Source organism: Numenius arquata, chromosome 5, assembly GCF_964106895.1.
Source record: "Numenius arquata chromosome 5, bNumArq3.hap1.1, whole genome shotgun sequence".
NCBI classification, from domain to species: Eukaryota; Metazoa; Chordata; class Aves; order Charadriiformes; family Scolopacidae; genus Numenius; species Numenius arquata.
In genome coordinates, this window is record NC_133580.1 from 15,308,411 (window position 1) to 15,331,788 (window position 23,378).

Genomic DNA, 23,378 nt, shown 5'->3' on the forward strand with positions numbered 1-23,378 from the left:
TAAGTTCTAATGATTACCTGTCAAATGGCCCTAAGCATCATCATTACCAGAAAAAGCAGACGTAGCAGCTTCATGGCTGAAAATACTTGCAAAGGAACAGTAACTAATTGCAGTCATACAGATAAGGCAATACAACAGCAGAAGGGAAAGTGACATAGAATTGACTGTTTGGATATTAAGGGTTAATCCAATTAACCAAGTTAAAAAGAAAGTACGCATTAAAAAAGGAATTCAAACATATCAAAGCACTCCTTAGAAAAAAAAAGGTGTGAATATTGTATGAGCTCCAAGGTGCTTGAAGGATAATACAGCTACTTGTTTAAAAATTCAATTAACCTTATCTTTCTTTAACTTGATTTATTAATAATCCTACAGATAAATTGCCAGTTTTTAAAAAGTCATGTTATCTTTTGAATACATCCTGTATGACAAGCCTTAAAAACTACTTCAAATAAGCCGAACCTTCACTTTGTATGCATAAATCATTTAAAGCAAGAACAAAATGCAGTTCAGTGCATGATTTCTGTAAAATACAAAGATCAACAGTCTTATCTACCACTTTTGCAAGTGAGCTATTGGGTACCCAAGTACCATAGGAAAAACATTTTATGTTTCCATTCACCATATGAATGAGACATGAAAACAGTTTTTAAGCAATCAATGTAGTGTAAAGTCATAGCCTACAACTTGTAGATTATTCTATCTTATCTAAAATCAAATTTGCAGTATTTCCAAACTTTGCTTCCCATGGACACAAAGCACAAAGATGCTACTTTATATAAACTTGCTAACTTATATAAACGTACTGCCATACATGTAAGCTTCAATCTTATTACAGATGTCAACACGATGAAAGTAGACAACAATAATCAGGAAATCTCAGCTAACAAATGTACTCCTTCTCTTGCATAATTGAAAGAAAACACAGAAAAATGCACTTGCAAGCAAACCTTTAATTTTCATCAAACGATTTCCTTGTAAACATGGAAGATGAAAAATTCAACTATGATCCCTATTACTAAAAGACAAACAGGGACTAGGTCCTCCACTTACTTCTTTTACAGATCTGTAGATGTTAAATACAATTACCACGTACTCATGCTTTCCAATACACATAAAATTTACAGCTAAATGAAGAGGCAGTTGCTTATTACTATATATAAATAACTGCTCAATCACAAGCATCCAAAGATAACTGTTGTTTAACACTGGAAACATTTCAACCACACAGTTTTTCTGAGGACTTTGGGATTATGCAGACAATGGTACCTATCCAATAAACAAAGAAGGTAAACACAAAAAAATGGTTTTCGAAATGCAAATTGGACAATGTATTATAATACAAGAGAAAGTGAAGCTAAGCGTTTCAATTATGCTGTAAAAAAATAAATAAATTAACCTTTATGGCATGAAGCCATTTTAAAGGCAGGCACATGCACGAAGAAACTGTACAAAAGCCTGAATGTGTCAAGTTCAGGCAGTGCTGAATATTCATTATTTGATGGCAATTTTTATTTACGTACACCATTTAAGCACTGCTAGAACAATATATAAGTTCATGTAGAAGTTTAAACTCTGATTCATCAAAATTCACTGATCTCTATATACTACTATTGGGTGTATACTTTAAGTAAATACTAAATGTTTTTCATCATCTGAATATCTAATTTCAAGCACTGTTCAGAAGTGCAAGTTTATCACGGTCATTTACAGAGCCTTCTCATTTTGTAATTTTTCATACAAATCAGGCTTATAAATACTTCAATAAATTTTACTGTATAAATGCTTTATGATTTATCATTACAAAATGCATAATTTACAACTATCACACTAATTTTAAGCTTATTAACTGGGATCAATACAAACCTTTGGAATTATCAGTTGAACCTTCTCCCCACTTCAAAAAACCTTAATTAATGATTATCTAAACTTCTCAGACACTATACTTCAAAAATTAACTACTGGCTTATTAAAGGCCCAAACGCTGCAACTAACAAGAGGTATGCTCCATTTATGATTTTAAATTTTTTGGGGGAAATCTAGCATTAGATTTAAATTGTGCTATTTTACTGACTACAGTAAATTAAGTCACTAGTGAAAATGTATGATCTATTAGATTTTATTTTTAAAAATTGAATGTAAAATAGTTTCATGTGAGGAACATCTATTGGATTATATTTGTTTCTAAATTACAGAATCAGTTTCAAAACCATACAAGAAATTTTTCATTATACAAATTAAACATGGCATTTACTATATATTCTAAAGCCACTCCAAAACTGTCAATATTATTGCCTTTACGTTCCATTCATAAAACCACTTTCAAGGACAGATTGTGAAGCTCACCTTCAACTGTTTAATTAGCACAGATTCAATGGGGTTTAGTAGAACTCTGAGAACTTGTATCAGAAGATCATGTTCTGACAGGTAAGCAAACTTGCACGTTTTTTCTTTTGATTAGCTTCCACTTGTTGCCTGTTTAAAAGATGGAGGATTCCTTCCAAGATGTAAAACAAAACCAAACCCTCTCAACAAATCACGAATCCTATTTAAGCATTTTAAATTCAGTGCTTTGTTCTGTATCTTTTGTTCAGCTACAAACACCCCTGGATCTCATGGGCCTATGTCTCAGCTATCAATGAAACTATTTGACAAAGAAAGATTATTCAAGCTAAAGAAAATAATGCAATTGCAAATATGGCTATGGGTTTTTTAAACTTGTTTTTCTTACCCTTCCTCCCTTACATTTTAGGTTGGGGACAGTCCTATTCATTTTTCATTATCTTCTTTCTTAACAGCAGTAGTCCCTCTGCTACTGCTTTCCTCACTTGAGGATTCAGGTTTTGTCTCTGGTGAATTACCGAATCCAGTGTCTTCTGGTGCAATCTCATCTTCATCATAAATAATATCTTCTGGATTTGGTGGTGGTGGGCAAAATTCCTCTGTAGGAAACATTTCTTGGAAAATAGTCTCAGCCTATTCAGAAAAAAAAGCATAAAATAAACTTTACTTTGAAATGTAATACCTTGCAGCAATATCTTACGGAAATTTAACATTAACCTCTGTTCTTTCAAATAAATAGTGATTTAATAGTGTGACAGTGTGTAAGCACATGGGAAATCCACATCTTCTTGCAGTCCTCAAAAAAGAAAAAGCACTCTATCCTTTTACATTGTTCTAATAGGAAAGTCAGAGCATAGGGCTTTTTAAAAAATCCTGGTTATTCTACATTGTACTAAGAACAACAAAGTTGATTTTTTGCAAGCAAAATAATGTTTTCCACTATAAAAATACCCTTAGCTGCAGTTAAATGCAAATCATGGGAAAGATCTTGCCTCTTTTCAGGGAGAAGAATCCATTTCACATTACAAGCAAAGCCAGGAAATTGTTAATGTGTACGATCAACATCGTATCTACACAGGATCCCTTCTTAAATTTAACAGCTACAAAAAAGATTTCCAGTTCTCTTTTTCTGAACAGCTCACAGATAGCTCAACTGAGAACTATGCACATTCAATGGAATATTAGCATGAAAAATACATGCATATATGTATATGATACATTTATTACTTATTAAAAAAAAATTTCTACCATTTCAATGTATTGCATGTGCATATATGTGCATACAGTTATGTGCACAAATTGTGTCTTTCTGAAAAGAACTGTATAAGCAACTTTTATTTACATAAAAAGACAGTTAACTCTTAAGATACAGCTCAAGGATTTAATTTACAATACCACTTACTCTTCATGCCATCGAGGTTTAGAAATTAAGTACACACAAAAAGTCAAGTTTTGTGACCATTGCAATGAAAGACATTAAAAAGAAACGTGTTCTTAACAACATCAGGGTAGTTGTTATTGCAAGGTACCGCATGTAACTACAAAATCTGGGAGAAAAAGAACCAAAATAATATGATCTTAGAATTCTTGAGGACCAGATATTTTATAAAAACAAAGGAGGCCAAAAATCCTTTAAAAAACACATGAATGCAAGGAGCTTTGTTAACTAGTGTTAAATAGTTCTACATGTTCTTGTGCAAATAATCTACCTATGAGCTGATCTTAAAAAAAAGAAAAAAAAAAGTTAGAGACACTCAGGAATTTATTTACTGAATCAACATGCACTTCACATTTCCATAAAGGTTTGCTTTTCCAAGTCCTTAAGCTTCTAAGGCAAATGGAGACAACTGACGCAGATCACAGTTCTGGTGAGTTTTGGGTTTCTAAAAAGGCAAAGGAATATTGCCTCTCAATTTTGTCTATTTAGTAAACTATGCCCTAAAGACGACCTGTGATGAGAGCTCCCACACAGGCAAGAATGCATTTAATCTTTACATTCATACTGCTACCAGACACTGCACTGAAAAAGCTGACAGTATGGTCAGTTAATGCCAACTGCAAAGGCTGATTACATGATGTGGATTCCTGGACAAGAGGGAATTGTTTTCAGATTAATACATCATTGAGCATGTACCAAACAGCTTTCTGTGATAAACTTCACTGCCCACCAGCAGTGGATTTGTATCACCAGCACGTGGATGCAGGACTCCATTATTAACTGCTTAAATGACCCTGTCTACTCTTAGTTCAATTTAATTTTTCATTCTGCTTCCTAAATTTCACTCTTCCGTACCCATTTAAAACTGTTTTAAGCTACTTACATTAGTATATAAATACATATATATATATAAAAATCTGTTCTCTTCTTCAAAAACATGGTTTTGTAACTTAAAACCTTTGTAACTTAAAAAAATTCAGGAGGGCAAGGATGTACAAATATGATATAAAAAGATTAGAAAACAAGGTTTTTGAAGGTAAGAGAAAGACTTTTTATTTCAAGTCTGCACTTGTCCTGAAACTCCAGAAATATACTTCAACTATTATTATATTTATATTAAAGTGTCATATTTCGCACTAAATATACGATGAACTAGAGCAGACAAACACTTCCTATGCAGTTCTCAACAATTATTCAGTCTCCAATTAGTTGGTGAATATCCACTCCAAAAATGGTCAAATAATGATGCGGTTGAACATGGAAAGAAAGTCTCAGTATGTTATGTAGGACATCATGACATTGATTATAATTGAACAATTGAATGGTATAGAGTGCTTTCAGGTCTACCAATTTTTTAAGTTAACCTTACCCAGCTGAATTCATGCAGAATAACCAGTAATAATTTAAGAGCTCCTTTATTATAACACTTTGATACTTACTGTAACTAATTCAGTTAGTAAATACTTCCTTCAATATTTAGTAAAGTGTACCAGCTTTCAAGCGTGTACGTTTGAATTAAACATTAAGACATAAGCATGTAAAGCACTTGCATAGATACTTTAATTTAATAACTGTTATTCTGTTTGAAGTTGAATAAAACTATGTTTTGTTACTGTTTTACTGTATCCCAACTACCCACCTTGATGGCACGTAGGCAAGCTGTGTGGGCTTTCATAGCAACTTTTACGAAGAACACTACCAAACTAAAAGTAGTTTGAAATACACACACTTGAATAACTCTGAAATCCTTCCAGATAGAGAAAAAAAAGTAAACAAGTTAAAGGGAAAATATTGGCCTGACAATTTTGGTGCTTCCTCTTATGCATATGAAGATTCCTCAGAAATCTGAAACACTTCAGGGAACATGCTACTTTAGAACATGAAAATTCACGTCAGGTTGTAGCAGTGAAAAAATAGAAAACTGGAAGCCAGATGCTTTACTGGATCCATACATACAGAATTTGAAGGAATCATAAATGGCTCTTTACATTTTACTTAGCCTATCCTTGGGGCAAGTAAATGCAGACATCAAAATTAATTCAGTATTATACTAGGAATATAAACTAAAAATGAAGTAAGTTGTATACTGAGCTGTAGATGGATAACTGTCTGTAAAATCTGTGGTGTTGCCTTCTAAATAATGTGTCATCAATACCATCAAACAGCATGACATATAGTAATACAGATGGTAATGAAAACATAGATCATGGGAATTATCATTAAAACAGTAAACACAGAACTGATTAGAGAAATTAGATTCAATTCTCCAAGCTATCTCCAAGACTTATACACAATGTGGTTTTACACTTGTTTTTCAAAGCGTTCAGATTCATGAGTAAATATTTCATGTTTGGAGATTTCCATCCCATTGCTAGAAGATGAAAGTGATTTGGGGGTAGAAGGCACACCAACTTACATGTGTTTCCCTTCTCCTCTCGTCTAGAAGGTACCTGCATGAAGGATGGGAAGGGTGTATTCTATCTGCGAGTTCTTCTTTATCTTAAGGCTATTCTTCACTTAGTTCTCATATAAGCTCCTCACTTTTTTCGCTATTAATGACTTTTAATTATAAACATGTTTACACTAAAATATTCTTCACTCTAACTAGTGACCATTTGTTTCAAAATTTAAAACACGTTCAAGAAAATTTAGCTTCTACCTACTTTTTCTGAAAGGCAGTGTTTTGGGCTCTTGATTGTTTCTCCTCTACTTGCTTAACATCTGTCTCACTAATGGTCAACAGATTTAACACAAAGGCTAACTACAGTACCTAGAATATTTAAGCACAGCTTGACACCACTATTCATCGGTTAAAAAAAGAGCTCTTAAGGTAAGACAAAGCTGACTGCTAGAAAAGGTGGCTATCATGATTAGAAATAGTCTGGTTTTTAAGTGTATTTAAACAGCTTCTAACTTGCACTGTTTTAAATAACAGTTAAAAAATCTCATCTAGAAAAGAGTTCATTTACAATTTAAAACTGCTACCATAATAATTGTCTTGCATTTTTTTTTGTCTTTACAATTCTTTATCCTTTTAGGAGGCAAATTATTGCCTTGTAAAGTAAAATGAAGGGTACTATTAGCCCTTAATTATACTGTTCTGACCCTACAGTTCAGGCTATGTCAACCTTTCCACTTTAAAATCTTCTTTTTAAGAGGTTTATGACTTAGCCATAAAAATATCCTGCAACTGCTTAGAAGATGGCCTGCACATTCTCTGAACATGGCCATTAAAAAACAGCTTTAAAAATGCCTACTGCCAGATAATCCTACAAAGACGTAAAAGTGTTCTCACATGAAGCCCTGAAAGCACCCTGACACCACAGAGACTGCTGTGGTAGATTTGCCTAGTGAGTGCGTTTCTCACACTAGGAACTTGCACCTTCCTTAGCAAGCTGGATCTCTGAATGGAAGAGCCAAGAAGTATTCCTGTAGCTGTCTTTCGTTGAACGAGTCGTGAAGATCTTGTTGTCTTCTGTTCACTCACAGTGGGGAAGGCATAATGAGAGCTTCATATGAAGTTCTTTGTGCATTTCCATACCTACCCTTGAAGACCTGATGTCCCTGCATATTCTGCCTATTTCACGACCTCTCCATCTACCTGGTTTTGTTTAGGGAACTTTCTCTCTTCACCTGCAATTTCAAAGCACTAGTAGTTTGTCTTAAATTGAGTACTGGCATGGCGTGCCTACTACTGGGCAAGATGCAAGTAGCTCGCAGTTCAAGATTCTAGTTAGCAGGAACTAGATATGTAGACACCCAAATACTGAGAACTAAAAATCAGAACTGAGTGTGATTTTGTGCCAAATACTATCTCAAGGTCACAAACAGAATGACATTCCCCTCAACTCCTTCGGAGACACAATTACTCTGTAATTTTTTAGTACAGTGATACTAAGGCAAAGAGATGGTAAACTGAGACAGACAGTTTAAGGTAACAGATTAGTAACATTTTTTTCCCCAACAGGTTTTAGGTTTGTGACTATGTCCTGCAGGTATTAAACTTCTTTGATGATCCTTTCAACTTGAGCTGTAGATAGGCTTTTCTGACCTTTGATTTGTACTGCTTCTCTACTACTACTACTTACAGGTGAAAGACTACATATTTTGGGGAGTTACCATCTATATTTCTGAATTATTTGACAGTTCTTCCTTTCCACAGTATAACAGCAAGTAACCATTCTACCAAGATCATCTTCAGGTACCCTTCTAGGTTCGCTCTACCTGTTCAGATGAACTATCTGAATTCCTAATGTTACTGTATCAACTGATCTTTCCTCAAGTTTCCTCAGTTCTCAATCCCACTGACATTTACTTTGCTCATTAAGTAAGATTTTTTCTGTCTAGCTGTGAAGCTTTATATCTGCATTAGTACTAACTATCTAGCATAAGGCAGAATAACCCAGAACAAAAGTAGACTGTATTGGACTTCCTCAGGTCTTTAAAATTGAAGTTCTACAACTGAAAAAACTGATCTGCCCAACCTGTTTGACAGCACAGTCATTTCCCAAAGCAGGGTCTGGTCCAGAACAGACATAAACATTTGAGGGTAAGCCAACATATGAATTTCTGTCGATTCCTGAAGAATCTCTCATGTTGAAGTAGACTGCCCAGAGGACTCTAGGTTTTTCCAGTTCTTCATTTTCAGTCTCTGAAAAGACAAAAAAAAGTGTTTCCAGTAATGAATGTTCACGTGTAATAAGGGAAATACGTAACCTAGCATACTAAAAGTCAATTTATTAACATGGAACTACTGTAATATTTTTTTTCTTTAAAAAGCCAATTCATTTAACTTTTTCTTTTCTGAGCTACTCTTTCATTGTACTTTTCCTTTACGATCATACGTATGTAAACCCTAATTATTCTGTACACATTAAGTCATGTAACAACCACTTATCACCTAAAAGCATACAACCAAGAAACCTGGTCTAAATTTAAGGCCTTTCCACCTCATGGTATCTAGTTTACTCTAGATAAACTCCATGAGCGTATGACAGTCTGAACAAGACCTTCACAGGCTGTGCCAACTTGAAGCTATTGTATTCCACATGCAAAGATATTTTTGATGTATACTTTTTCCTCCACTCATTTTATAGTTTATTTCTGTATGAGAACTATTCTCATAACAGACCTTTGTGTGCTTTAAGGTTGAGTGTCTTCAAGCCAATCTAAGGAGACTAACTCATGCTCACGGATTAAATAAAAAAAATTTTAAATAAAAATTCACAAAGAATAACCCACCTACCCCCCAAATAAACTGACAATAAAGAATTATCAAAACTCTCTACTTGAGATGTGTGATATGGAGTATGTAGAATCTCTAAACTGTGGAAATACTGCTAAAAGAAAATAAATTATTAATTTATATTTACCTATGCTTACTGAGGACTTGTACTGTGCTACAATACTCATTACAAATACAAAATGATCATAAACTATGTCGTGCTTGTTCATCATCTGTACCTTCTTGCAGTTACTTTGCACACTTACATAACCTCCTCCTGGCACAGGGAGAAAACCTCTGGGAATATGAAGGTCACTTTTTAACAGTGCAGAATGCAATGGAGGAATACACAACACAGATTCTTAGCTTAATAGATACTATTTGTTTGGCATATTTGCTATCCCCTTTTCGGTATTTTACCTCGTCTTTAACAAATGAAGCTTGTAAAAGACCTTGTGAGATTTACTTCCTTCCAAGGAAGAAACTTCTAGATAACAATGGCATTCAAAACAGTATTTTAAAGCAGTTGAATTGGAAAAAAAAAGAGATAAATCTATGCTATTCCATCAGTATCTTTTTATAACTGTCAAATACTTTAAAAAAAATAGGTGCTAACCATACTGAACAGTTTGAAATATAAATTAAATTCATCAGCCTGTGAAAGTCTGAGCCTTAATACAGCGCAAGATGCTCTTTAATATATTTAAAAGTTCACATTGCTCATAAAAGTTACTTCTTCCTCATTTAGGCAGGAAAATGAATGGAGTCCTCTTCTCCAGGTGACTTTGCCTCTTTGACCTGCCATGGCCCAGTGCTCACTTTATCTGGTGATTCATTTTCAATAACTCCAACAGTATTTGTTCTGACATTTTAATTAAAATACGACCACTACCTCATCCTGATGATAAAAAGGCCTATGTGTCAGTGAAAACTAGCTTTTCAGTGCCTCAGTGCACCTGAGGACCCCTATGATCACAGAGTTTCTACAGAAGAATTTCAGTCAGGCTCTAAACAATCTATCATTTCAAAACTGGATCACTTTAAACATTAAGATTAATGCTAACCCCCCCCAAATGATTACAAGGCACTAAATTGCAAGCTAATCTTTTCTTCATCAATTGAGTCTTTGAAACACATGGCACTGTCTTGAAAATTTAAGAGATATGTTTAATATTAAAAGTTAGAAATTAGCAGGCTTTAAATTAACAAGTATCAACACGAGAAGTGTTTGCAGCTCTCCAATCTAATAAAGTTTTCTATTTCCAAACCCTAGTTGTATTGTACATGTTTTTTTGGAAAGGTTCTTATACTACAAACCTAGTAAAAAATTTACATCTTTGGGATATCAAAATAATTGCCTTTCCTGTAAGCAAAGAAAAAAGAGAATGTGTATTATTTAATATTTCATTTCCTATTAAGAACACTTTGTTGTCTAACAAAAACAGTAAGATATTTGCTTTTTTCATTAAAAGGAAGAGAAAAAAAATGTAAAAATTGACAAGAACACAGAAAAACAAACTGGTGAAAAGCTGAACTCAATCCTTCATGAAACACTGTTCTTGGTTACCCTGAGAGGAAAAGGAAAGATTTGCCACATACAAGACTGCTTTTTTTTTTTCCTTTTTTTTTTTTTAAAGGAGAAAATTCATGAGGTTAAGAATGAAGCATAACAGCAAATATTATAAGCAAAACAATTATAAACATTATAAAATACATCCACATCTAACTTGCATATATATGAACATAAACACTTTCACTGACAGCTAAGAACTGTTTCCCGATAGAAGAACTATGATCTACTCTATTTAAGTAGCAGCATGCTATATTTAAATATGGTTTGCCAGGGTTAGAACACAGCAACATCTTCTAGGTGGTAACTATTCTATGAGCATCTACCAAAAATATGACTAAATTAAAGATCTCAGGATTAAATTTCAAAGGTTTCTGTGGAACTTCCTCCAACTATCTAAGGGACAATTTTTTTCTAGGTAAAAACTTCTTTGTCAACAGCTACTTTATTCTGGAACTGTGAAATTGTCCATCTCAAGGTCAAAGTTCATCAAAGTAATGGGTAAGGTTTCCTTAATTTAGGGCAAAACAGTTTGTTATTGGAAATGACTGGAAATCTATCTTCCTGATAACACTGCAGTGTGTAACAACTTTACGCTTCCACTGCTTAAAGCAGAAACCAGAGAATTTAAACTAAAAACAGCACACAAGGAAGTGCTTGAAGAAGGTAACAAAAGGGTAAGCAACACTGTTAAAGTAAGAGAAGGCAAAAGAAAACGAAGATGGTTATAGCACTGAGGTCATCTGTCACAGGAGGAGAACAGCAGATCACTAACTTTTGGGGTTTTGAGATCTTTTGTTAGGGATACCAACGTGATAGAATTCACTAAAAACAGGACAGTGTAAAAAAAACAGATTCAAAATACTTCATTTCATTACTGCATCTTTGAAAGACGTGCTGAGGAGCAAATATGTTTACATGAAAAAGAATGCGTGAAAAATTAAAAAGGTCCTGGACACTTCTAGCCGTGGTCCTTGTATATTGAAGCTAAACTACAGCTGAAGAAGACTTGGAACATAGATCACGAAATAGAAAAAACCTGACATCTGTCTAATCAATCTCACTCTCAGAATTGATTCCTTTACTTTGAAATACTGATATCTAAGTAGCACCTCACCATATGTTGACTCTGATGACAGATTCAGATGTTCAGTAACAGATACTTTTGTACACGGGTAAATTATATTTTTGCAAAATATATACTTCATTTAATACTTCTTAATACTCCGTTTATTTATTTTTACCTTTTTCTGTATTTAGATTGAATAACTTCTGTACAACAGGCTCTAAATCTTCCCTAGCAGTTTTAGTTGATGGACAGGTTAAATGGACTAAATCTGTTAAAAGAGAATACAAACTCATTACAATCACCAATACACAGATATATAAATATCATTTACAATTTTTTAAAAGGCACAGCAGGCTTTTATAAATCACTGCTCTTCATATAATTCACTTCCTTCAACCCAGAGGAATACTGTATTATGGAAATACAGTGTATATACACCATACAGAAATTTTCTAATACATCTCCATTACCTCTCTCTTCCATATACATTAGTACGATGAAAGTATAATTTAACATCAGCACTGCGGACAAAGAGTATAATTCTATGAAAAAGTGTCTACTAATACCAGGAAAAGCAGCAGCAAGAACCTGGACAACACATTGTATTTGCCATTTATGACCTCTAGAAACCCCAAGAACACTCTTATCAGCACTGACAGCCCGATAGTTCAACAACTTACTAAACCCACAAATACCATCCAAGCTCTCCTTTAAGAGCTAAATTGGGACTGAATGGGAATTTGGAAATTTGGCTACTGGCAATTAAGTCTGGCTGTACAGCAGTAAGTAGGAAGTTGTCTTTCTCCACTGAAGTAAAAAGTTTGAGCAAGACTTCCATCTTTTTTATTGTACTAAATGGTAAACAGGAGATGAAGTGAATAGATGTATGTTTTAAGTTACAGCTCAAGTGGGCTGGCAGTTAACTATTTCTCTCCAGCCATAGGAGAATAAAGAACACAGGGAACACTGTCATGTTTCGACAAACTAGAGAGAATTTAAAGAGAAGCACTGCTGAATATCAGAGAATGTTCTGTGATGTAAGTTATGACATATACAATCCCTTGGTACAACACAACAAAAAAGCTCTACAACAGTTTATTCATCCACCTTCTTACAGGATGAGAGAAACAGTTCTGTGTTTGCGTAAGGGTAAAATTAGGTCAGGTGGGCCAGTAAGGATTTCAAGATGTGCTCTGTACACATCAGAAACAAATCACAGAGTACAGAAATCCCATATTGGAAAAAAGATGACAAAAAGAACCACAAGAACACATTTGTGGAACTGTGTAATTAATCAGAATTTACCTTACAGCACGGGCAAATCAATGCCACTAAATCCAATTCTGTATTTGTGAAAATTCACAATTTTGCTTGAATAAGGTAGATTTGATATTTAGATTTATTCCTCGTGTACTTGTTTTCATGAAAATAAAGCTGACAAACAGATTCCTCATGGAACATACTATTCCTTTATTTGTTCTGTTTTGTGAACTAGTGAAGTTGCTGACTCCTTAGAAAAGATAATCAGTTGATGCAGCTCTTCACCTCTTTTCTGTTCCATTGGCCTCTATTCAGGTTCAGAGCCAACTCCTCTGCTGCTTTATCCCACCTGATTTTACATCCATTCATTCAGATATTTAAAAGCCTCATCTTAAAGCTTCTTATAAATTCACCACTCATTTGCTACTGAGCGGCTGTCTGGAAATTTATCAGCAGAGAAAAATCATGAAGAAGTTTAACATTTCTTTGTACAAAGTTTAGCTCATTCATTTTTTCTTCTTTACTGTACATTTTTGATCAATTTAATAGCAGCATATAGCTATGGTGTTATTTTAAATCCATATGACATGCTTTTTTCACTCTGAAGTCTGGCTATATTCGTGTCATTATTTACAAGTACATCATACATATTTTAAATTATTTCCTGGCCTCAGTTATGCCACAAAGTTTGACACTGACTCCAGAAGGACCAGAAAATTAACCCTTCATGCTCCTCTTCTTTCGGATTGCACCCATACAGAATATATCCAAACATTAATTTTTTATTTAACCAAACCCAAATCTTCTGTCTAAAAGCAATACGTACTAAAAAAGTAAACGAAAACAGGTGGTGATAATGAAAGTCTCCCTGTAACCTTATCTAAATGTTTACAACCCTAAACACTGTAATACAATCTATTATTTCCTCAAGAAAACCAAGTTATAAATCACTAAAGTTCACATCATTTACTTTCTATAAAATCTTTTTTATTATCTTTAAGGTTATGGCTATGAGTCACAGTCATCAGTATATATTTTGATTATATTTGATTTACTCAGGTATAACTGCATTAGTTACAGTGGTTGCCAACATTTGTCTTCAAGTAATTCTTCTAGCAAGAAGAACGATGAGTTTAGTTCATGATTTCATCATTACAGTCTCAATTTTTAGGGCAAGTGAAGGAGTTTGGTTCCACTCAACTGGCAATACAGATTATGTGCCTGTCATTTATGCAGTGTGATCAAAGAGTAGATGTATTTGTATACTTATCTTAAATAATTGTTTGAAGGAGAAATCAGTCAGGTTAAAACCCATTTACAGATAATGATATAAAAGTTTAAAAAAATTATGAAATATGTCCCATAAGTAGAATTCAGCTATACCTAAAATACAGCTATATTATTTCAATACATGCAGACAAATTTCATTACAGAATGTAGTACTTTGTCTTCTGAAACTAAAAGAATTTATGTAGAGAAGTAAATAACAGAAACCTTAATTTTTCAGCACCACGGCAAGTTTCATGAAACTAATGATTTATATCTACTTGAACATCAATCCTTCTTTAGTTTTACTTTCCTGCTATATATATTTTGTGAAACCTTAAATAAAGTAAATCAGCTATTAAAAGGATAAATATTAGCAATATGTTTTATAGCACTAAGTTCCTAAATTACAGATTTTCAATTTTTAAAATTGTTTAAGTAGGAAATATAACTTCCAATTACTTAATCATTTAGTTCACTCTTCCTTCACATGCAAAGACCTGAGTACAAGCTGAGGTAACAGTAAAATAAATTGGTTATTATTACAGTTACTTATTTTTTGTTTAAAAGCATTAGGTCAGGTAACTTCTAGTTCTATTCATCTTCCATAGAGTGTCCCAAACTGGTAATCTTTTTAACATAATTTGGAAAAAGAATTTTGAAAGAAAAATACATACCCAATAAAAACATTTTGTTGCTCATCTGTTCACATAAAATACCAGCAACAGTCATAAAGCTCTGCACACAGAAAACTGTTAACGGAAATACCAGGATGTCCTTTCTAGAAAAGGGATTTCTTAGATATTTTTAGAATTAAAGAATCTAATGCAGTCGACAACAAAGTTCTTAAAAGAATTTTTACAACTTTTCTTCAAATAGATCACAATGCACTCCTTTCCTCCAAATCTCATAATGGGACATAATGCCACCTCCACCAAAACTTTCAGAAAATAAGTAGTCCCCAAATACAGTGTACTTCAGGTACTTCAATTTAATAGTTCAGCTAAAGTACTCCTTTTCAAAAAGACAAGCTAAAGACAAGCTACGAGTCAGATTCATGTGCTTCAGAATTTTTTTTAAACCTACTGAAGGAAACATTTATTATTGTATTAATTGTACTCTATTAATTGTTCAGTATACGCTGATGAAGAAAAAAAAGTAGAAACAGACAAGAGCAGATGCCTCAAAACATTCTGCTAGAAATAATCTTGAAATATAACTTGATGCTTGTATTGAAAACCTATCCTTATAAAAACAAAAATTTGTAGCATTTTTCATGGGGCCACAGAATCCTATAGCATAAAGATTCTCTTAAGGTCTAAAGGTAGTCAGAAAGGAAAAAACCACACAAATACATGCATCTATGTTACCTAAGACCTCCCAGCTTTTTGCTTACTTTTTTTTCAGAAATGAATCATTCAGAAGAGAATACTTCGGGTGAGTTTTTGCTCTTTAATTATAGCAGTAAGAGAAAATTCTTGGCAGAATTACTTTACAAAGAAAACATTTCTAAATTAAAAAAAATAAATCTTAGTATTTTGACTTGAGGACTGCACAATCTTAGCTAATTACAGTGGAGCAAAACATACTAGAGCTCTCCACTAACCTTGTCTGCCATTCCACTAAATATTCAGTTGTCTTAATCTTGCAGAATAAACAAAATGCAGAATTATAATACTTTTTTTTTTTAATGAAAAAAAAAAAAATTAGAGCAGCCAGAACAAAAAGCTCTTTGTGGTGCTATTTTGTAATTACTGTACAGCAAATAGAATATTGTCCATGTACTAATAAGACTGCAACTACAAAGCTTATTAGCCACATAAGATTTTAAAGGAACATTTGACATTTGATCTGTTTGGAAATAAAGAACAATATATTATATTACCGTGAAAATCACAGTAAGATTTTAAATAAATAAATATCACGTGTAAATTTAAAAACTTGAATGCAATAAGAATCTTGTGGTATAATTCCTTCATATGAAGCCATATGAAACAGCACATAAGTGGTATAGCATGAAGGCAACGGACTATTTCACTCATCTGCTGGTAACAATACCCAGTACACACTATTTTCTTGGGTAATAACCCGGTCATTGTGCAGCAGAGCGGTGATACACACGTATTTTAATTTTTGTTTCAGAGTTGATAGAATCAATGGGAAAGATATAGTTAAGACTACATATACCCTGTACTTACAAGTGTCCTTCATGCATGTCATAGTTGAGGAACACAACTCAATTACGCAAACTGCTGGTTTTCCTACATCCACTGGAGGCACCATCAAAATGGAAACCTATCAAGTCGAAAGAGCAACTTACGTTAAAGCAGTAACATGGAGGATGAGGCAACCAACACAATTCTGAGTAAAGGTGAAAAACAACTGCAGACATTTATACAGTTTTGTTTTTTGGTTTATCAGTAACAATTTGCAGAATGAACTCTGCAGAGTTTGAGCAGTCATGAATTTCTACTAAAGTCAGGAAGTCCACCTTCGTTCGGCATGTCTGCAGCAGCAGAACAGAAAGAAACCTCACACCATCATCCTTTCCAAAAGGATGACAGTTTAGAAACACTGCTGGCAAGAGACTGCAAAATGTTTTTTGAACACTGGGCAGAGCACTGTTAGGTGAGAAAGAGTGGAGTAATTTTATGCAGGATGCCAGTAGCAAGACTTAGGAAGAACAGACTTCTCTGTCATATATGTTCTTATTTTGTAGGTCCTATTTAACCTGTAAGAATACAGGATGCATACAGAAGAAACACTTAACACAGATGAATATCCTTTAAAATCAAGGTTTGCAAAGACTGACAAAACAGAAACATTAAAAGAAGGATCTGAAAGTGTGTAATAAGAACTCTGAATGGTAAAATGTTAAGAAAACCAAAAGAACTTTGAACAAAGTTTGACAATATAAATAATTAACAGAATACTAAGAAAAACAGTTTATTAAAAACAAGCAAAATCAACTACCCTAAATACAGCAGTTTAGAAACTGTTAGTTAATATAGTGCCAACCACCAAACAGGGAAACCCAGGTCATTGACAAAAACCCCAAACATTCCTAATGGTTTTATACAGACTAATGAATTAAAGAATAATCAGTAGAGAGAGCTGTCTAAAAAGCTGGATTCAAGCAGAAACAAAAGCATGAATTAATTCCTACCAAGAGCTAAATATTAATACAGACAATTAATAAAGAGATAAGTGATACAAAATTGATATATACCTGCTGCTCTGAATCTGTGTTTAGTACAGACTGATCTGTAATGAGCACTGCTCTGGAGATCTGCCTACAATTAAATAAAACAGTTATGGCATTTCACAAAAATGTAAAAAATAGCAATTTGGATTCAGAGTTTTGGCAATAGCAATCTAAACATAATACTGTGGGAAGGCTATTTATACATATGATCTTTATTAATATGACTGTTAATTAGGTATTTTGCCTGTTGCTGAAGTAGCACCACATCTGGAACATTAATGTAGTACTTTCAATGACCAAACCAGATGATTAATAAATGAGCCAGCGCCGTTATATAAAACAGCTTGAATATCCTTCAGATTTAAAAAAAAAATATATTATTTTTTATTTGATGAAGATTAGTAGCAGCGTATTACAGGACTTTTTGTGTTCCAAACAGCATAGGACACTTTGGATTAAGGGGAAATACACTAGGGTGACGTTTGTGAAGTGTCAAATCCTCCATTGCCTATGATTATTTCCATACTGCACTTACTATTGCAGTTTTGCTGCTATCTCATCTGCAGTATTTTGAAGACAGAGGCAGGATATTCCATGTTTTGGGCAAGAACAATGAAAACCAGAGAAAACAATGACTTTTAATACTTTTCTAATCCTGAACATATTTAAAGGGAGAGCAGTGGTAGGCACCTTCACCTTCCAAACACATTTTAACAAACGTGAAATGCACTTAGAGCTATTGGATTTCTTCATAAGGAGAAGGGGAATATGATTTAGAGGAAAATTTAAGAAAACCTAAACACAGAAAATACAGTATGTCCTCAAGTATGCAGAGGAAGAGAAAAACTATGCACAGAACTAAGCTGTACTGCCAAGATAAAGCAGGAGACAATAATCTCTTAAGCTTAACTCACATGATACTTTATACACTATAATTTAAAGAGATTTACTATGCTTACTGTTTTACTACATACCTGTAACACACATTTGTGCATACACTCTCTGAAAGGTAACTATCTTCCACAATAAAATAATTAGCACTTATTCTTTGTCCAAAATGATCCACAATAGCTTTGCAACTGTTAAAAAAATTCAAACCAAAATAAGAAATTTAGATATAAAGTAACAAAGGATGTGTAAGTTTTCAAAACTGAGTTACATAGAACGTCATTTATGTCTTTCAAATAAGTTAGCTACCCACTTCTTTAATATGTGAACCTCTGAAACAACTCAACTGAAATTGATAACTAAATCCTAGACTTACACATTCTACTTGGTATATACAATTTTTTTTATATATATATACACAATGCTGTTATAGATAATGATATTAGAACTTCAACAAATTGGTCACTTTATACGGAAAATTAAATGCAAGCTAATAATGCTGGCATTTGATAGGAGGCGAAAACAGCAGAGGTTTCTTACCTCCTGACACATGGAATGGGCTGCCCAGGGAAGTGGTTGAGGCACCATCCCTGGAGGTATTTAAAAGACGGGTTGACATAGTGCTTAGAGACAGTTTAGTAATGTGGGGGGGTCTTTTGTATGGTTTTCTTTCGTGCTTTTTTATTTATTTATTTATTTTAATCAGAGTTAGGTTGATGGTTGGACTAGATGATCTTAAAGGTCCCTTCCAACCTAGACGACTCTATGACTCTACGAATAAAGTAATACTGTGAATGGTTTTGTAGGTGTTACCTGATCATGGTGGGTTTCTTCCCCCCAATCAGCTACCTTACCAAAGACACATTTATTTTGCCAATCTTATTTGACAAATTACATGGCAAATTAACTTCAGAGGTGTAAGGAAAAATCCCTGAGAAATATGTGCATCAGCCAAGGACTTTTCTGAGCTTCTGTATTTGTGACTAAACATAGCATTTATCTCTTAATTATACAAAAGGAATAACTAAGTCATATTGCTTTAAAAGCAACACAAATGTTTTTGATAGATACTGGTTGTCTTTGAATATATACAAATTCTAAAGCAAAGATGTATTTGCCTCAGGCAATACTTTGAAAACTAAAAAAAAAGCACCCAAAAACACACCACCACCCCCCCAAAAAAACCCACCCCAAACAAACAAAACAACAAACCCAAGACCCTCCAAAAAAGCCTTTCTGAATGCAACCAGGTCAAAACAAAATGAGAATAACTAAAAATTGGGACACTGCTACAAGAATTTTCAAGAGTCAAGTGTAACACAACAGACTGACAATCTGATAAATGGTTCAGAAATGCAAACCACAGGAAAGAAGCAATTCAGAGAGCTTAAATAAGAACAGGATACAAAATTCAGATTTTAATGGGGAAAAGTCTCTATGAAAGAACAAACTTCAGATTTATATATGACATATATATGACAAATAATATATATGAAAAAAAATAAAAAGGAGGCTGCTCCTTTACTAACTAAACCCAACCTCTACCGCTGATTCCTACATGACATAATTTGTGTTCAACTTAACTGTACATATTTTCCTCAAACTGAGACACTACAAACATTTTTAGAAACTCCTCCAGGTTTAAAGCGCACCTACCTTAATGAATGCTTTTCCTACCTAAAGTGCAAGGAAAATACATGCACTACAATTTATTTCTTTATAGCTTGTTTCCATATACTAAGAATCTTTAAGGCTTAATACTGACATCTAAAACAAGATTTTAAAGTTTTCTACAATATCAGAACATCTACTGTATAAATAAATAAAGCAAATTAGTTTTATTTAACTTTTGCTTGGTGTATGAAAGTTACTGCATTTTTTCAAATTAAATTCTTCTGAATCAGTATCTCAATGTTTCAGTTGATTTAATATGCAGGACTGAAACCAGTAAATTCTCACACACACATCTCCACGTACATATGCACAGGGAAACATCAAAAAGAAACAAAAGGATGCTTAAGACAGAGATTCCCTACAGATTTAAATGTGTTTTATCATAGCACAACATTATTCCTGTATCAGTTTATATCTGACATGCAAGTTATACCTTATGAATACAGAGCATTTCTGTAACTTCAAGTTATTCATTAGTTTCTGTGATCAAAACTCTCTATAAAACTAGAGATGAGAACCAAACCTAAAGAAGTAATAGCAATCAGCTGCCACTAGCTTTAGTAAATCAGTTGGTTTTGTAGTCTGAAAAGAGAACTGACAAAGGGTGCACACAATGTCTACTTACAAATCTAAGAGGCTTATGACAATTAAGCATGTTTGTATAACACTAACTTCTAATGCTGATTTCATAGGAAACTGGATACTACATATATACTGATATTCTAATTGAACAGATAACTCGAAAACATTAAAAGATGTCTAATGGTACAAGCATTGTTTAACTTTAAACATGTAGTATTCTTCATAGAGTTTCGATCACATTCTATTCAACATGTGTTTCACTTCCAACTCTAAGGTTTTTCTTATTGTTAACCTAACTGATTTCATTCTCAAGAACTCACTTGAATACTGCAAATAAACAAGGAAGTCAAGCTGCTACAGTTCATTTCTAATTATAACCTTTCTTATTGTTTATGAAACAATTTCCCCTGCCACCCCCCTAAACGTTATAGAAGGGGAAAGGTTGATTAAATGTCATGTTGTATCACTCAAAGCCAGCAAAAGCAACTACACACTTTTTATTTTCCTGCTAAGTGTTGTTTCCTCTCCTTTGCTCAGGAGTAGCTATCAGGTCCTATGTTTGATAAGATTCTAAACAGAAAAAGAGATAGTGCTTTTAATTTCAGTCTCCACTTTACTTCAAAGGATGATGCTGAGAAAATTTCTTTCAAGTACTGCTTCCAAATATGGAAAACACTTATGCACTGACATTATCAGGTCTCTGTCATCTGATATGTGTTGGGACAATGAATCATAGAGAACCCTCCATTGACCTTCTTTCAATGTGTCTAGATAAAAGGATGAAAATTAGAATCCATCTCCTTGCAGTGCCACGAGTTATAAATGTACTTTATAGGGCTCATTATCCAAACTAATGGACTAAGGGCGACATCCTTGAAATGGACTTACCAGCACTGACAAAGCCAGTATGCAATATTTCAAGAAAGATATGTAAATTACTATGTGTTTGCTATATCTTTTTATTACAGATGTATAAATTTCCATTTGTCACATCTTTTCCATTTTTGAGACAGAATTATGTAATTGGAAACACACGTAAAGTGCGATTAACATAAAAAGCATACCATTATTATTTACACAATCCATGTAATTTAAAATACTTAAAATTTTATATGTACCCCAAAAAGTGACCTACAATAAAACAGAGAAAATAAACAACAAAATAATTATCATGCATACATTCAATGTGGTTTTTCTTCAACCTAAGGAATATGATATGGTTTTTATTTTCTAACAGAGCATAAGAGTTCTATCAAGAACGCAGGATGGTCTGCATATGTATTAAAACAGCAGACCTAATATGATAAAATGCGTCAAAATTAGAAAATTTAAAGTGGATTACCAAAACGTTAAGACAGGTATGTATAAAAGTTTCTATACTTCCACATTGTCTTCCCTCAATCTTACTTTCATAAACGATAAAAAAGGCTATAGTAAAATGATAAAAATAATTATATAGTTGGGGATGAAATCGACAGTTTTCTGTATATACAGTTATGGGTGGTAAAAAAGTGAAAAAGCAATTCAACTAGATATTGAATGGGCTCTTATTTTCCTTGTGCCGAAGAGAATGTTAGCCATGTCTAGAAAGGAGCTAGAATAAACTTTGGTGATATTTAAGAACTTCAAATTAAATTCTATCCACAAAGTTTGAGAAGAAAATCAAGGCTGTAGCTATAAGTATAAATTTTCCTTACATGTACTAAAGCAAGAATATAAAAAATAGTGAAAAAATAACTGCACTAGGATCTTGATGAAGTCTGGAAGCCTACAGAAGATGCTTACAAGATAGAAATGAATATTGCACAATTTGACTAAATTTCTACTATTATGAGTTTAACCTATTTGTAACCAAGAAAAGCTGCCTCTGAAGCTACAGAGACAGCCGCACTGACAACGAGATATGAATTTGTCTATTAATGGCCTGTTGACTCAAAAGCTCAGTAACTCATAAATACCCTCATTAACGATTTGATAGCCGATTTTTATTAGGCAAAACACTGAAGCCCAAAGTCAAGAGGAAATTAGAGCTGGTGCAGGGAGGGAATACACAGTAGGAAAGAGATGAAGAAAGAAAGAGAAGGGAAAGGAAATAGTGATGATCTTAGCAATTAACTGGGTTGCTTGCTAAGTAACACTCTAAAGAAAAGATTTAGCAAGTAAAAGCACTATTGCATTCAGGTGAGAGAAAAGAATATAAAAGAAAAAATAATATAACTGAATAAAAACATATACCTGCATCAAACTCAGCTGAGTGACATTTTTGCTACAGTGAAGACGACATTTGAGACTTTAAAAATCATTAAGGAAAAAAGGGAACGTTGTATGATCCACCTTGCATTACTGAAAATACCTTTTTAAAAAACATATTTTGACATAGGCTGCATTATTTTCATCATCTCAAAGTCTGGCACTTCCCTTCTCTTCTATAGATTTTTTTTTTTGTTTACTTTTATTTTGGTGTAGAAATACTACTTGGTAAAACACCTACTTTGAAACTATGGGAGACCTAAGAGGAAACAACAGAAGCAGGCAGGCAGCTCCAAGGAAAAGGCAGGTAACTAGACTTGGGAAGCTGGATGTGTTGTGCTTCTTCATATTCAGTATCAGATAATGGCATTATTAAAAGAGCAGTGGTTTTGGAATACTGAAAATCTGTTAAAGTCTTTTAAAAATATTTCAGTAATTCTGCACCTCAAAAATCTATCCTTCAGTTTTAAGTGAAAATGGCATAAGTGAACCACTAAAGCAGCCTAATAGCCTAAAAAAAGACACTTGAAACCTATTAGATTCAAAACACAAAAGGAGGTTAAAGGAAAAGCAGCACTCCACCTTTTTTGGAATACATATAATGGTAAC

General features: G+C 33.5%; 1 protein-coding gene across 1 annotated transcript in view; it reads right to left on the minus strand.

The window, feature by feature from the left end:
* Positions 1–934: 934 nt before the first annotated feature.
* Positions 935–23,378, minus strand: part of CHM (CHM Rab escort protein) — a 68,624-nt gene continuing 46,180 nt past the window's right edge. Inside the window, exons 10-15 of the mRNA XM_074147715.1 lie at positions 18,350–18,454; positions 17,400–17,463; positions 16,369–16,465; positions 11,820–11,912; positions 8,266–8,432; positions 935–2,976 (exon numbers count right to left, since the gene is read on the minus strand). Of these exons, the coding sequence (XP_074003816.1) occupies positions 2,770–2,976; positions 8,266–8,432; positions 11,820–11,912; positions 16,369–16,465; positions 17,400–17,463; positions 18,350–18,454 (733 nt within the window). The 3' untranslated portion in view covers positions 935–2,769. The remainder of the gene's footprint in view (positions 2,977–8,265; positions 8,433–11,819; positions 11,913–16,368; positions 16,466–17,399; positions 17,464–18,349; positions 18,455–23,378) is intronic.